This window comes from Oncorhynchus clarkii, chromosome 17, assembly GCF_045791955.1.
Source record: "Oncorhynchus clarkii lewisi isolate Uvic-CL-2024 chromosome 17, UVic_Ocla_1.0, whole genome shotgun sequence".
NCBI lineage: Eukaryota > Metazoa > Chordata > Actinopteri > Salmoniformes > Salmonidae > Oncorhynchus > Oncorhynchus clarkii.
The window spans coordinates 13500558-13515054 of record NC_092163.1 but is presented as its reverse complement, the minus strand read 5'-3'; the positions used below and the strand labels follow the sequence as shown (position 1 = coordinate 13515054).

The window sequence follows — 14497 nt, the reverse complement described above, 5'->3', positions numbered from 1 at the left end:
GCACAGACGGAGGTCACACACTAAACGATGTGGCACAGACGGAGGTTACACACTAAACGATGTGGCACAGACGGAGAACACACACTAAACGATGTGGCACAGACGGAGATCACACACTAAACGATGTGGCACAGACGGAGGTCACACACTAAACGATGTGGCACAGACGGAGAACACACACTAAACGATGTGGCACAGACGGAGAACACACACTAAACGATGTGGCACAGACGGAGAACACACACTAAACGATGTGGCACAGACGGAGAACACACACTAAACGATGTGGCACAGACGGAGAACACACACTAAACGATGTGGCACAGACGGAGAACACACACTAAACGATGTGGCACAGACGGAGGTCACACACTAAATGATGTGGCACAGACGGAGAACACACACTAAACGATGTGGCACAGACGGACAACACACACTAAACGATGTGGCACAGACGGAGGTCACACACTAAACGATGTGGCACAGACAGAGGTTACACACTAAACGATGTGGCACAGACGGAGGTTACACACTAAACGATGTGACACAGACGGAGAACACACACTAAACGATGTGGCACAGACGGAGAACACACACTAAACGATGTGGCACAGACGGAGAACACACACTAAACGATGTGGCACAGACGGAGAACACACACTAAACGATGTGGCACAGACGGAGGTTACACACTAAACGATGTGACACAGACGGAGAACACACACTAAACGATGTGGAACAGACGGAGGTTACACACTAAACAATGTGGCACAGACGGAGAACACACACAAAACGATGTGGCACAGACGGAGAACACACACTAAACGATGTGGCACAGAAGGAGGTCACACACTAAACGATGTGGCACAGACGGAGAACACACACTAAACGATGTGGCACAGACGGAGATTACACACTAAACGATGTGGCACAGACGGAGGTTACACACTAAACGATGTGGCACAGACGGAGAACACACACTAAACGATGTGGCACAGACGGAGAACACACACTAAACGATGTGGCACAGACGGAGGTCACACACTAAACAATGTGGCACAGACGGAGGTTACACACTAAACGATGTGGCACAGACGGAGGTCACACACTAAACGATGTGTCACAGGCGGAGGTTACACACTAAACGATGTGGCACAGACGGAGGTTACACACTAAACGATGTGGCACAGACGGAGGTTACACACTAAACGATGTGGCACAGACGGAGGTTACACACTAAACGATGTGACACAGACGGAGAACACACACTAAACGATGTGGCACAGACGGAGAACACACACTAAACGATGTGGCACAGACGGAGAACACACACTAAACGATGTGGCACAGACGGAGGTTACACACTAAACGATGTGGCACAGACGGAGGTTACACACTAAACGATGTGGCACAGACGGAGGTTACACACTAAACGATGTGGCACAGACGGAGAACACACACTAAACGATGTGGCACAGACGGAGAACACACACTAAACGATGTGGCACAGGCGGAGAACACACACTAAACGATGTGGCACAGACGGAGAACACACACTAAACGATGTGGCACAGACGGAGGTCACACACTAAACGATGTGGCACAGACGGAGGTCACACACTAAACGATGTGGCACAGACGGAGAACACACACTAAACGATGTGGCACAGACGGAGGTCACACACTAAACGATGTGGCACAGACGGAGAACACACACTAAACGATGTGGCACAGACAGAGAACATACACTAAACGATGTGGCACAGACGGAGGTTACACACTAAACGATGTGGCACAGACGGAGGTCACACACTAAACGATGTGGCACAGACGGAGAACACACACTAAACGATGTGGCACAGACGGAGAACACACACTAAACGATGTGGCACAGACGGAGGTCACACACTAAACGATGTGGCACAGACGGAGAACACACACTAAACGATGTGTCACAGACGGAGAACACACACTAAACGATGTGGCACAGACGGAGGTTACACACTAAACGATGTGTCACAGACGGAGAACACACTAAACGATGTGGCACAGACGGAGAACACACACTAAACGATGTGGCACAGACGGAGGTCACACACTAAACGATGTGGCACAGACGGAGGTCACACACTAAACGACGTGGCACAGACGGAGGTCACACACTAGAAGAATCCTCACTTGGTCGTGATGATTCTTGATGCCACGCTGTTTCGCCGAAACAACGATGTGATTAGATTTAACGTAACTGCGACGAGCTGTGGCTCTAAGCAGCCTCATAAACGTTTTCGGTCAGACGTTCACGCTTGCCATACAGAGTTGAAATATCTAGCCAATACATTTGGAATTGGTAGTGAACTTCAGAGCTGTAACGATTTGATACTTTGGCTTTGGTTAAAGGCAAGTACAAACGCATACTAGTAGTAGACATCGCTCCTGCTGGAGAGTCCACACATTCTGGGTGATGTGATGCAACGTCATCATCTCACTGGCTTCTTCTCTTGCGAGCTCTCATTGGCTACTGCTGGTCACCGTTCTCAAAACGTGTCGTTACATATCTCACACTACAAGAGCCTTGCAGACTTTGGGTCGATAAAATAAAACCTGTTTGAAAATATCGAGACGTCTGGGACCGCTCAAAGACGAGATCGGTAGCCCTCATGTTGCGTCTCTGATCCGCTAACTGTAAACCAGCATCGGTGACAGCCGCGCACCTCGAGTCGGCAACGACATGAGGATTTTGTCTCCGTGCTCTAAAACTTGTCTGGGACAGGTAAATCGGGGCCAAAATCATGTAGTGTACACCCGGGTTTAGCCGCCCCACATGCCAGCGCAGGAACCCGACGAGCCGGAAGGTTCCATGTGCGTATCCATTTCCCCACGCTTTCCTGCCCCTGACATACTTGCAGGGATAGGATCTCGTTAATCCAAAGGTAAGATGAATGGCGGCGCTGTGTGTCTGAGTGTTGGGAGGGGGGGGGGGACCAGAGGGGGGTAGGCAGAAGGGAAACGAGTGCCCGGCGGGCAGTGATGCAGTCAGCTAGGCACAAAGACTGGCTCAGCCCTCAGTCCTGCTCTCCCTCTCACAAACGGGCAAATGAAATGGATAAATACATACAGTGCATATCCTGCTTGGGCTCTGTATGCAATCTTATATCATCATGAAGTATTTGAGACCGAGATCTTAATCTTCTATGATCTTAAACCTTGTATAAAAATGGAAGAATTTAGTATTTGAAATTGTGATCTTCATCTTGACACTTGTAGCGGTCGTGTCGTATTAGGGTTCCACCCACTGTTGTTCATGCAATATGGATGTATTTGCATATAAATGGCTTGGTATGCGTGCTAGGTCAAAGGTCATAGAGGTAGAGCATGTCAATATGGAGGGTGTAGATCTGGATATTACTAGATTGAAACCTTGACTAAAGTGCACTTCAGTCTTCTGTGCCTGTCCCTTCTGTCTTGGCAAGGAAAAGGTGAAGGACCCAGGGGGATGAGTACTTGTCAATACCGCCTGAAAGCATGGCCAGGGACAAAGGGGGAACTTCTGTGAGTTATCAAAATGCTCACTGAAATAACCTTGGCGAAAATGCATTACGCGACATCGGAATTGAACTAAGCACAAAAACAACATGTTATGTTGGACTCAATCATCAGACGAATCCAATTTGGTTCAGGGCCAGGGTACTGTCTTGGTTTTTAGACATACTGTAGTAAAATAATGTGATTGAGGGATTGGGGATTTTTTTTGTAACCAATTTTCATTGTTGGGTACTAATGACTTCTTTACATGTCTGAACAAAAGAAATGGCAGAGGGATTTTGGGCAAATCCAATGACAAATGACCAATTATTATGACTTTCTCCCAAGGAATATTAGTGAAACGTAGAAAGTGAAACGTAGAAAGTGAAACGTAGAAAGTGCTATGCGAAAACATGTGTATCTCAGTAAATCCTCTCTGACATCCACTTCATTCATACCCAGACTATTCTAAAGTTGTTAGTTAAAAGAAAGGTCATCCCTAGGACGCAGATGATGAACCAACACAACACACACAGACACCCAGGGCCCCAGGTATGTGAGTCATGTAAAGTAGAGCTTCAGAAGAGTCACGGGAGCTTTTCCAGGTGGGATGGACTGGTTAAAGTCCCCTCTTCAATAACAACACAAATAGACAGTCGTTCTTACATAAAGCCTTGTTTAAAAAATGAAACAAACTATATGAAAGGCATGTCATATATCCTGATTCATTTATCATAGTATTGACATTGCTAATGACCCGATGACAATTGCGATCACTCACGTGTGTGACAAGGAAATCTGGTTGCCTTCAGCTGTCTGCCTTGTTAAACAACTGTGATTTGAAAGGCCTCAAGCTGAAAAAGATGATCAAGCTTATGTACAGTATAGGGCAGACATAGCATCTATAATAAATCCCCAACATTTTGTTCCATTGGATTTCTAAAAGCTTATAACAACAGTGAATAAGCCAGTCAACTGCATATTAAGGCTATCTATTGCCCCTTCACACCAATTGCTACAGATGACTCGGCAAGCATGAAGGCAATTGCAGTATAATGCAGTAATGATGTAACCACCCCATCCCTTAGTCACCTGAGTTTGATTTATTAAGATCCCAATTAGCTGACGCCAATGGAGACAGCTAGTCTTACTGGGGTGCGGCACATGACGAAAAAGACATTACAGACAAAATACTTTACAATTTACATACGTTTAAAAACATTAACATGTAGTGTGTGTGTGTGTGTGTGTGTGTGTGTGTGTGTGTGTGTGTCATAATCATTTACACATAAACACAGCAAAAAAAGAAATGTCCTCTCACTGTCAACTGCGTTTATTTTCAGCAAACTTAACATGTGTAAATATTTGTATGAACATAACAAGATTCAACAACTGAGACACAAACTGAACAAGTTCCACAGACACAATGGAATAATGTGTCCCTGAACAAGGGGGGGGGGGGGGGGGGGGGTCAAAATCAAAAGTAACAGTCAGTTTCTGGTGTGGCCACCAGCTGCATTAATTACTGCAGTGCATCTCCTCATGGACTGCACCAGATTTGCGAGTTATTGATGTGAGATGTTACCCGACTCTTCCACCAAGGCACCTGCAAGTTCCTGGACATTTCTGGGGGGAATGGGTCTAGCCCTCACCCTCCGATCCAACAAGTCCCAGACGTGCTCAATGGGATTGAGATCCGGGCTCTTCGCTGGCCATGGCAGAAAACTGACATTCCTGTCTTGCAGGAAATCATGCACAGAACGAGCAATATGGCTGGTGGCATTGTCATGATGGAGGGTCATGTCAGAATGAGCCTGCAGGAAGGGTACCACATGAGGGAGGAGGGTGTCTTCCCTGTAACGCACAGCGTTGAGATTGCCTGCAATGACAACAAGCTCAATCCGATGATACTATGACACACCGCCCCAGACCATGACAGACCCTCCAGCTCCAAATAAATCCCGCTCCAGAGTACAGGCCTCGGTGTAACGCTCATTCCTTCGACAATAAACGTGAATCGCGACTCGTCAGTGAAGAGCACTTTTGCCAGTCCTATCTGGTCCAGCGATGGTGGGTTTGTGCCCAAAAGCGACGTTGTTGCCGGTGATGTCTGGTGAGGACCTGCCTTACAACAGGCCTACAAGCCCTCAGTCCAGCCTCTCTCAGCCTATTGCGGACAGTCTGAGCACTGATGGAGGGATTGTGCGTTCCTATGGTGTAACGTGGACAGTTGTTGTTGCCATCCTGTACCTGTCCCGCAGGTGTGATGTTCGGATGTACCGATGCTGGGAAGGTGTTGTTACACGTGGTCTGCCACTGCAAGGACGATCAGCTGTCCGTCCTGTCACCCTGTAGCGCTGTCTTAGGCGTCTCACAGTACGGACATTGCAATTTATTGCCCTGGCCACATCTGCAGTCCTCATGTCTCCTTGAAGCATGCCTAAAGCACGTTCACGCAGATGAGCAGGGACCCTGGGCATCTTTCTTTTGGTGTTTGTCTGAGTCAGTAGAAAGGCCTCTTTAGTGTCCTAAGTTTTCATAACTGTGACCTTAATTGCCTACCGTCTGTAAGCTGTTAGTGTTTTAACGACCGTTCCACGGGTGCACGTTCATTAATTGTTTATGGTTCATTGAACAAGCATGGGAAACAGTGTTTAAACCCTTTACAATGAAGATCTGTGAAGTTATTTGGATTTTTACTAATTTTCTTTGAAGACAGGGTCCTGAAAAAGGAATGTCTCTTTTTTTTGCTGAGTTTACATGAACAACTAGGAGACGTGCAATGGACACACTCTCTTCAGGGGATCATAAAAAAGGACACCCCCTTCCAGAGATGATGACCCCAGACATGGTGACATCACAGAGCAATAATACAGTGATGCTTTGTGGGTAGTAAGAATATTGTTCTCATTTCTTACATTGCAGTGGGTAGGGAAATAATGGTCTAATAATGTATATATACTGTACTGTATCAGAAACACAATACACATAGGCCTACTGGTCTTCTGCATGGTTCAATGGCACAATGATGAGGCATGCTTGAAAGAACATGATCAGCAGCCTGTCTTTGCAAGAGAGTGACAAGGAACTGTGACCCCACAATTGATCTGCAGATACCCCCAACACACAAACACAAACTAGCTAAATCTTCCCCTATGACCCCAGAATGTTGATTCTCAAAACACGCTCAGAACCCTGCACTCATCCACACACACTTCCTTCCTCCAGCCAAGCTCAGAGAGACAGCCCGTGATAACAGCACTGTCACACGCCGGGAAATCAAATGCAGCTGGTCGCCTGGTCAACAAACGGAGGCCATCTGACGGAGACCAGATGGACAGAGACACCGAGGCGCGGTGAAGATTAACACTTTTTTGTATCTGGTCTGGAGGCCCTCAGGGCCAAACAGAAGTCTCATATAAAGTACTCGTACGCTGACCTCACATAGAAGTGGTGTAGGCCTATAGAAGCAGATCTCATGTACAGTAAAGTACTCGCTTAATATCAACACTGTAAGGACCTCGCAGAATAACCCATACACACCTATATGAAGAACTCGCATAGAAGTGGAACACAGAACTCGTATAAGGTGTGCTCATATGAATGTATATCATGCTCATTCTCATCACTGTAGCCTACTCAGCATTGTAGTCTGTTACAAAAGAAGTTTGTTCTGTGATCATGTACTGATGTCGTATCTTAATTTGATCATCCTGTTGTTGCAGGAATTTTCTTACACAGCAGGAGATGCAAACTTGTGGTGTATTCAAGGTTTAAAAAGGCTTCTAAAATGTGTGTAATGTCCTTTGGGTGGTGGACCATTATTGATACACATGGCAAAACTGGAAGCGTTGCAGTTCTTGACACACTCAAGCCAGTGCGCCTGGCACCTACTACCATACCCAATTCAAAGACACTTAAATATGTTGTCTTGCCCATTCGACATCTGAATGGCACACGTACACAATCCATGTCTCAATTGTCTCAAGGCTTAAAAATCTCTTCATCTACACGGATTGAAATAGTAGATTTAACAAGTGACATCAATAAGGGATCATAGCTTTCACCTGGATTCACCTGGTCAGTCTATTTCATGGAAAGGGCAGGTGTTCCTAATGTTTTGCACCGTCAGTGTAAATATCCACATAATAACTGACATTTCCTGTTGCTGCAGGATTCTTGTCCTGCTGTGAGAAATTGAGTCAAATTTAGACACTGCACCTGTACCGCTCATTGTGTCCAATGTTTACTTCACAAACGCTCTTGAATAATTTGCACAATTCAACAGTGGGAGTCAGTGTGAGGGGTAAATGAAATTCAGAATTAGCTGTCTTCTGAGTAGTCTTGGTAGGCTATACACCACATCAACTTAATTGACCAGGGGTTGGAGATGGGTAGGATCTAGCACAAGTAAAACAGCAGCATATGATTGTCTGCTATAAGTGTTCAGTTTATCTGTCATTTTTTTTGATGAGATATGGTAAAAATGCAAAATAAAAGAGAATGACTGCATTTTGGAAAGTCCAAAACCTATTGAAATTATAATGTCAGATCATCATCAGATATCACGGCCCCATTCTTATTCAAATTAGATGAATTTCCAAGAAATGTGTCCAGACATGTATCGTGGTGGAAGTCTACAGGAGCATCTTTCGAGGTGGGCGCAACAGGTGGGAGTCGGTGTGAGCTCCTGACCGATGGCGGAATAAAACAACTGCGCAAGAAGACTTCATACCATGCAGATAGATGTATGAAATGTTTCACTTACACAAACGCATGGTAGATGAACGCCCAGGCTCGTGGTCTCTCCAGCACGTTGTACAGTAAATTCTGCAGCCTTCGGTAACGGACGTTTCTCCGGCCGCTCTGAGCGCTGTATATGAGCGGCTTTCCCAGCAGGCTGAGCCGGGCTCCCTTGTTTCCTCTCAGGCTCTCCGAACCCCCGGCACCTGTAGCACTGGAGGCCGAAAGCAAACCGTCCCCGGCACTGGCGTTGTTCATCATCCTTCGGCCGGACTCCACATCCTTCAAGTCATAGCCCTCGGCGCGGTGGCCCGGAGAAGTTTTCATCCAGAGCCCCGTGCCGCCTTCATCTCCGCTGTGGTTGCGGGGCATGGCATCACCAGGGCGGGCATGAAGTGCTGATGTGCAAAGGTCCTCTGGGGCATGCGTGGCTGTCTTGGATGTGTAGATGTGGAGCTCTCTGAATGAACAGCAAATGAAGTATTCCAGCTACTTGGAGTTAGATATGAAACCATAACCAAGGCACGCTGTTTAACCCGTCTGTGTTTTGACCGCCCTCTTTCGCCATGTCAACCATCAGCACTCCGCATGCAGTGTCGGGTTTTCCACAGCTGTGTGTCGCGTGCGCGTAAACGAAATGCACTAAGCCCGCAATTCTTCAGTGGGCGCGTCTTGAGGTCCAGTTCCAACAACTGTTCACCACTATCCCAGGTAGTTTAAAGGGGAGTTGTAGTCAGCACGAAACGGGTGAACGCACTCGGCTCGTAAGGTTTGCATAAACACACAGGAAGTGAATTTCTCCGGTGAAAGGCGACTTTCTCACCAGTGGGATGAGCTCAGCCTGTTGCTTCCGTTATAAATGTCCGTGGCGGAGGCGCACGATGATGGCTGGGGCCAGCCGATACGGCGCATTAAATGCTAAAGAGAACGCACCACACGAATTGTTTCCAATTGAAGCATATGTCAACGTATTGATGACAATCCGTATTTTCAGATATTTTCGAGTCAGCCTATCCTCGTTCCCCGTGCTTGGAAACTGGTAGTATAAGCTCAGCTAGCTTCGGAGTCCTTAGTGATTGAGAGGTGTTTCACTGAGCTCTTGAAACACAAGTCGCACTGAAAACCACGATTTTATTCAGGTGGCACTCAATTTCCCTTTAGGCAAAAACGATGCCAATAACTAAAGTGAAAACTTACGAGACGCATTTGAATGCTCTATTAAGTATTAAGTAGGCCTAGTCTATAGCTTAATGAATTTTCCATTCAGAAGTGAAAATATATTCCATTCGATGGAAAAAATAAACCGCAAACGGTATGACATCTGTATAAAATATCTAGACTACAGTAGCCTACACAGATGAAAAAGTCGTTCTGAATTCCACCCGCCGGCGCGCCATCCAAAACGACATTAGACTGTAGCAAAAATCACCATTATGAGCGTCTGGGATTTATTAATAATTATGTGAAGAATTCCCACTTACTACTATCCCCTCTTCTCCCCTTCTCTTAGTTCTCTGTCTGCAGCTACTAACACCACTACCACGTGACATGGCCCGAAATAAAATACCAAGACGCGGTGCAGTATAATAACCCACACATTGGATAGGTTGTTATATCTTATACATCACCCAATTACTAAAATGATAGAAGTGGTTGATCTTCAAACAGAAATAGTTAACAAATTAATGGTGGATGGAGAACTTGGTTAGTTCATTTTGTTCAACCAAAAACAGACAGATCCCTTGTTCATTCTTATTGAATGGCCGATGCTGCAAGATGTTGTTTTGCTGTAAAACTGTTGCCTGTAGAGGAAGTTGTGGCATGTGGCTTATTATTTTCTCATTCAGTGAACACACATTTCCTCTTGTCTATACCGCAAGCGCTGTAGATAAGCAGTCACTGTATTATTCAATACTGCAATAGCACTTAGAACAAAAAAACATGCTTGTCTGTTGCCTGCTCTCTGATCTGTTTGTGCTCTTGCCAACACTCAATTGCTCATTGACAGGCCTAACACACGATAGCACATTAAGACTGGGTGGCAAGTAGCCTAGCAGTTGGGCCAGTAACAGAAAGGTTGCTGGTTTGAATCCCTGAGCAGACGAGGCAAGGCGCCCTAATTGCACGCTAATCGCTCTTTTAAGTCTCTCTGGATAACAGTGTCTGTAAAAATGTAGGTTACTATAGAGCTTATTCAATATGTTTCGTCATCATGTAGGTCGTTTTTGGACATACTGTATATAAGTGCTGACCATGCAGGGACAACGCTCGTTTTGATGGCAGAAAGATCATTAAATTACATAAAGGAGAGAGGGGACAATGGAGGATATTCTCTGGATGGCATCAGGCTCTGTCGTAGCATGAGAGCCTGTAAGCGATAGCACCCTGTAAAGGAGTGTGTGTGTGTGTGTGTGTGTGTGTGTGTGTGTGTGTGTGTGTGTGTGTGTGTGTGTGTGTGTGTGTGTGTGTGTGTGTGTGTCTGTGTGACCCAACTACATAGCTCTGACCCTTAGACAGGTCTGCACACACGGGATCTCTCTACTAGATGTTAGTGCCTCTGTCCTTCCAATCCACCCTCTCCAGAATTGCATACAGTATATCAGGTGCGGACCGGGACTAGAACTCAGCCCTGACATGTCTAACACACCGGCCCATTGATTCCCTTGAGGCTCCCATTATTAGCCAGATAATGATCATTTTGTGCAAAATGCCCAAGTTAGACAGGCCCACTGGGCTACAAATTGACCAGCCCATCTGGCATTTGCCCGAAATGCCAGAAGGCCAATCCGTCCCTGCAGTTTATGAAGGGCAAACAGAGATAAACTCCGTCAGTACACTGATGATCCTCTGACATAAGTACACCATCTGCTGGTGAATAATGGTTAGTTACTCAGTAGGTAATTATATTGCACCGTCTCAGAAACCATCTTTGTCCCCCAAGAAGAATTCGGGGAGGGGACTGTGGATCTGTCTCCGTCCGTTTGTTAAAACGTTCATACGTTAGTCACATGCGGTATCTCAGACAGCACTGGGCCGATTCTGACGAAACGTGGGTGAATGATGCGTCTTGCCATAAAGATCCGGCCTTGTTTTGAAGGCCTTGTTTTGAGGTGACATTCATTTACTGTAACTGTTTTCTGGTTGTTTGTTTGACTATATTCTTGAAAAACACAATTCAGACACTATGCATCAGTTATCAGTGGTGTTTCAATTATGCATGGGAAGTGGATTGTGTAATTTAAACTAAACTAAACAATAGAATCAATGCATTTTTTCTTGGAAAATTATTTCAACTGAAACTCAGTAAATCTACAGTTATCGTTGCAACTGGGATATGGGGTGCACCAGTTTCCTGTGCCAAGCCCAATTTCCTGTACCTTCTGAGGGCCTCTTACTCCTAAGAAGGTGTCAGTAGATGGTTCTTAAAGCTGTATATACCCCAGTAATGTACATGCAGTGAAAACTCAACATATCTAAACAATTCAAAACCCTCAAAGCAGAGTGCACACAGATCTAACATCAGATAACACAAACCTGAATCTTAACATTCTCCATTTAGGAGGATTCTAAATATCAGACCCTGCATGAGTGGTTAGAGGGACTCACTCCTCTGAACACGTAATCCAATGGGAGGATGCTTGATGCAGAATGTAGGCGAGCTGGGCTGTTCCCAAACTATTTCCCCCTCAATGCACAGAACAAAAGAGGAGGTCAACATAAAGAGAACAAACATTATGAAAATAATGAACGTGATTACATTTCCGTTTTTTCTCTGTGCGTTCTATTACTGATGAACCATAAAGATCATCATCATTTGGCCCTTAATGGAAGAGGTCACTTCCTGGAAACTGGATGACAAGTATCTTGGCTTTATTATATTGTATGATCTCTGGTCCTCACACACACACACACACACACACACACACACACACACACATGCACGCACGCACGAACACACACACACACACACACACACACACACACACACACACACACACACACACACACACACACACACACACACACACACACACACACACACACACACACAGGTCGTGAGCTCTGATCCAGTGACAAGGGGCAGGGGCTAGATTGCCTGCAGATGTTGTTTCGGGGGGCCCTCTGCTTTCTTAACAAGAGGATGTGGAACATAAATCTCCGGGGACTTTGTTGCCATGTGTCCTATAAGAGGTCAAACGAGAGGGCATTTTGGTACAACTTCCCCTTTCAGTGAGGGAAACCAACTAGGTCAGGGATGAAGGAATTATTTGAAGGAACTGTTTTACTGAGTCAAAGCTGTCCTGCAGAGTATTCTTTGCAAATTTGAAAACCTTCGTAGACTTGTTTGCGCAATTATTTTCCTTACTCCACTTCTCCCAAAAAATACTTTTGTTACACTTTTTAGGTAAAAAGATGTGGTCAGAGAAAGTAAATGTACTTTTCATATTCTGAGGCAACTCTCACACACCAAAGACAACAGTTAGAAAATGTAATTTGTAATTACAAATTTGTAATTACATTTGTAATGTTACAAATGATTACGGACCGACTGATTCGGTGGGGACTGGCAGAACTAGAGGGCGCCTTGTGCCTTTTTTTATTCCTTAAAACATTGACTTATGGTGTTGCCATGATAGTGCAAAAATAAAATGTAATTTATCAGTGTAGGTACTTGGTATGGAGAAGGGGGAAGACACGCTATCCCCCTTAGGAAAGGAGTAGTGTAGCAACCTTAAGCCAACACCTAGCGAGCTCGTTAAGAGGGTCAGACCTCTTGCTGTAATGGTTAAGGCGTGGGCTTGATAGTCGCTAGACCTGGGTTTGAGTTCCGGTCAGGGCTACCCCCCGAATTTGCTACAACATAGCACCACCGTTGCTTTCCTTGACACTGGCCCTAATTGACCCATTTTTTTCTGCAGCTTGAACAAAGTGAGGTGTACAGTCACTGACCTACAAAACATATTCCCTGCCACGTAATAAGCTTTGTGCAAATAAGATTCGTAGAGCTATGCCTCCCCTGGCTTTGCGACCCCCCCCCCCCCCCCCCCCACACACACACACCAAACACTCAAGCACAACCACATTGATTGATTGAAAACAGCTTATGTCAATGGAATAACATTTCCTAGGATTTTCTACCTTCAGCAACGCTAGTGGATAAAATCAAATATTAAACTTGTCCTAATGATGACATCTGTGAGACGACACAGAGAATGGGAAGTGAGTCACAAATGAGGCATAATTTGACTGACATTATTTGGACATGGTAATTTGCAATTCTAGCTTTTGCGAATTCCTTACATGTTTGTCTTTGTAATGCTTAATTTGTCACAATTTGGAGTCTCTAAGACGTTAGTCCTGGATTTGGTCTCACGTCTTTCTACTTTCATGTGTACGATTCAAATGTTGGCCTGTTTTTTAAAGCTACACTGATACTATGTTTGTTCTTATTCTCTCTCTTTATCTCTCTCTCTCTCTCTCTCCCTCCCTCCCTCCCTCTCTCTCTCTCTCTCTCTCTCTCTCTCTCTCCCTCCCTCCCTCTCTCTCTCTCTCTCTCTCTCTCTCTCTCTCTCTCTCTCTCTCCCCCTCTCTCTCTCTCTCTCTCTCTCTCTCTCTCTCTCTCTCTCTCTCTCTCTCTCTCCCCCCCCCCCCCCTCTCTCTCTCTCTCTCTCTCCCCCCTTCTATCTCTCTCTCTCTCTCCCTCTCTCTCTCTCTCTCTCTCTCCCTGGGAGTTCTGTGAAGCTGCTTTGCTAAGATGCCTATCTGAGCAGAATGACAGAGGGCATGGCGGGGTTGAGTCTGTGGGACCAGAGAAAATATTAGTTTTCCCACAAGCAAGCAAGAAGATAGGCTTATACGCATAGCAACAGATACAACTTATTTTAGAGAGCATTTTCATTTTGACATAATGTACCAAGGTAGTTGTGGGTTAAGAGCAATCTAGGCTGGTAAAATACACTTTTATGTAATCTAGGTTGGAAAATACACTTTGAATATGTATTGGAAGCATGTTCCCGCGGTCGCTGAGACCATACAGTGCCGTCGGGAAAGTATTCAGACCCCTTGACTTTTTCCACATTTTGTTACGTTACATCCTTAATCTAAAATGGATTTAATAAAAAAAATCTGTAGCAATCCTCACACAAATGTAGCAAATTTATAACAAATAAAAAACAGAAAATCCTTGCTTACATAAGTATTCAGAACTTTGCTATGAGACTCTAAATTGAGC

General features: G+C 45.3%; 1 protein-coding gene across 2 annotated transcripts in view; it reads right to left on the bottom strand.

Moving 5' to 3' along the window:
• LOC139369591 (potassium voltage-gated channel subfamily KQT member 5-like) overlaps positions 1-8800 on the bottom strand; it is a 169859-nt gene extending 161059 nt beyond the window's left edge. For both annotated transcript variants that reach the window (XM_071108842.1, XM_071108843.1), the window contains exon 1: positions 8291-8800. In XM_071108842.1, the coding sequence (XP_070964943.1) occupies positions 8291-8637 (347 nt within the window). In that variant the 5' untranslated portion in view covers positions 8638-8800. The remainder of the gene's footprint in view (positions 1-8290) is intronic.
• Between the last annotated feature and the right edge of the window lie 5697 nt (positions 8801-14497).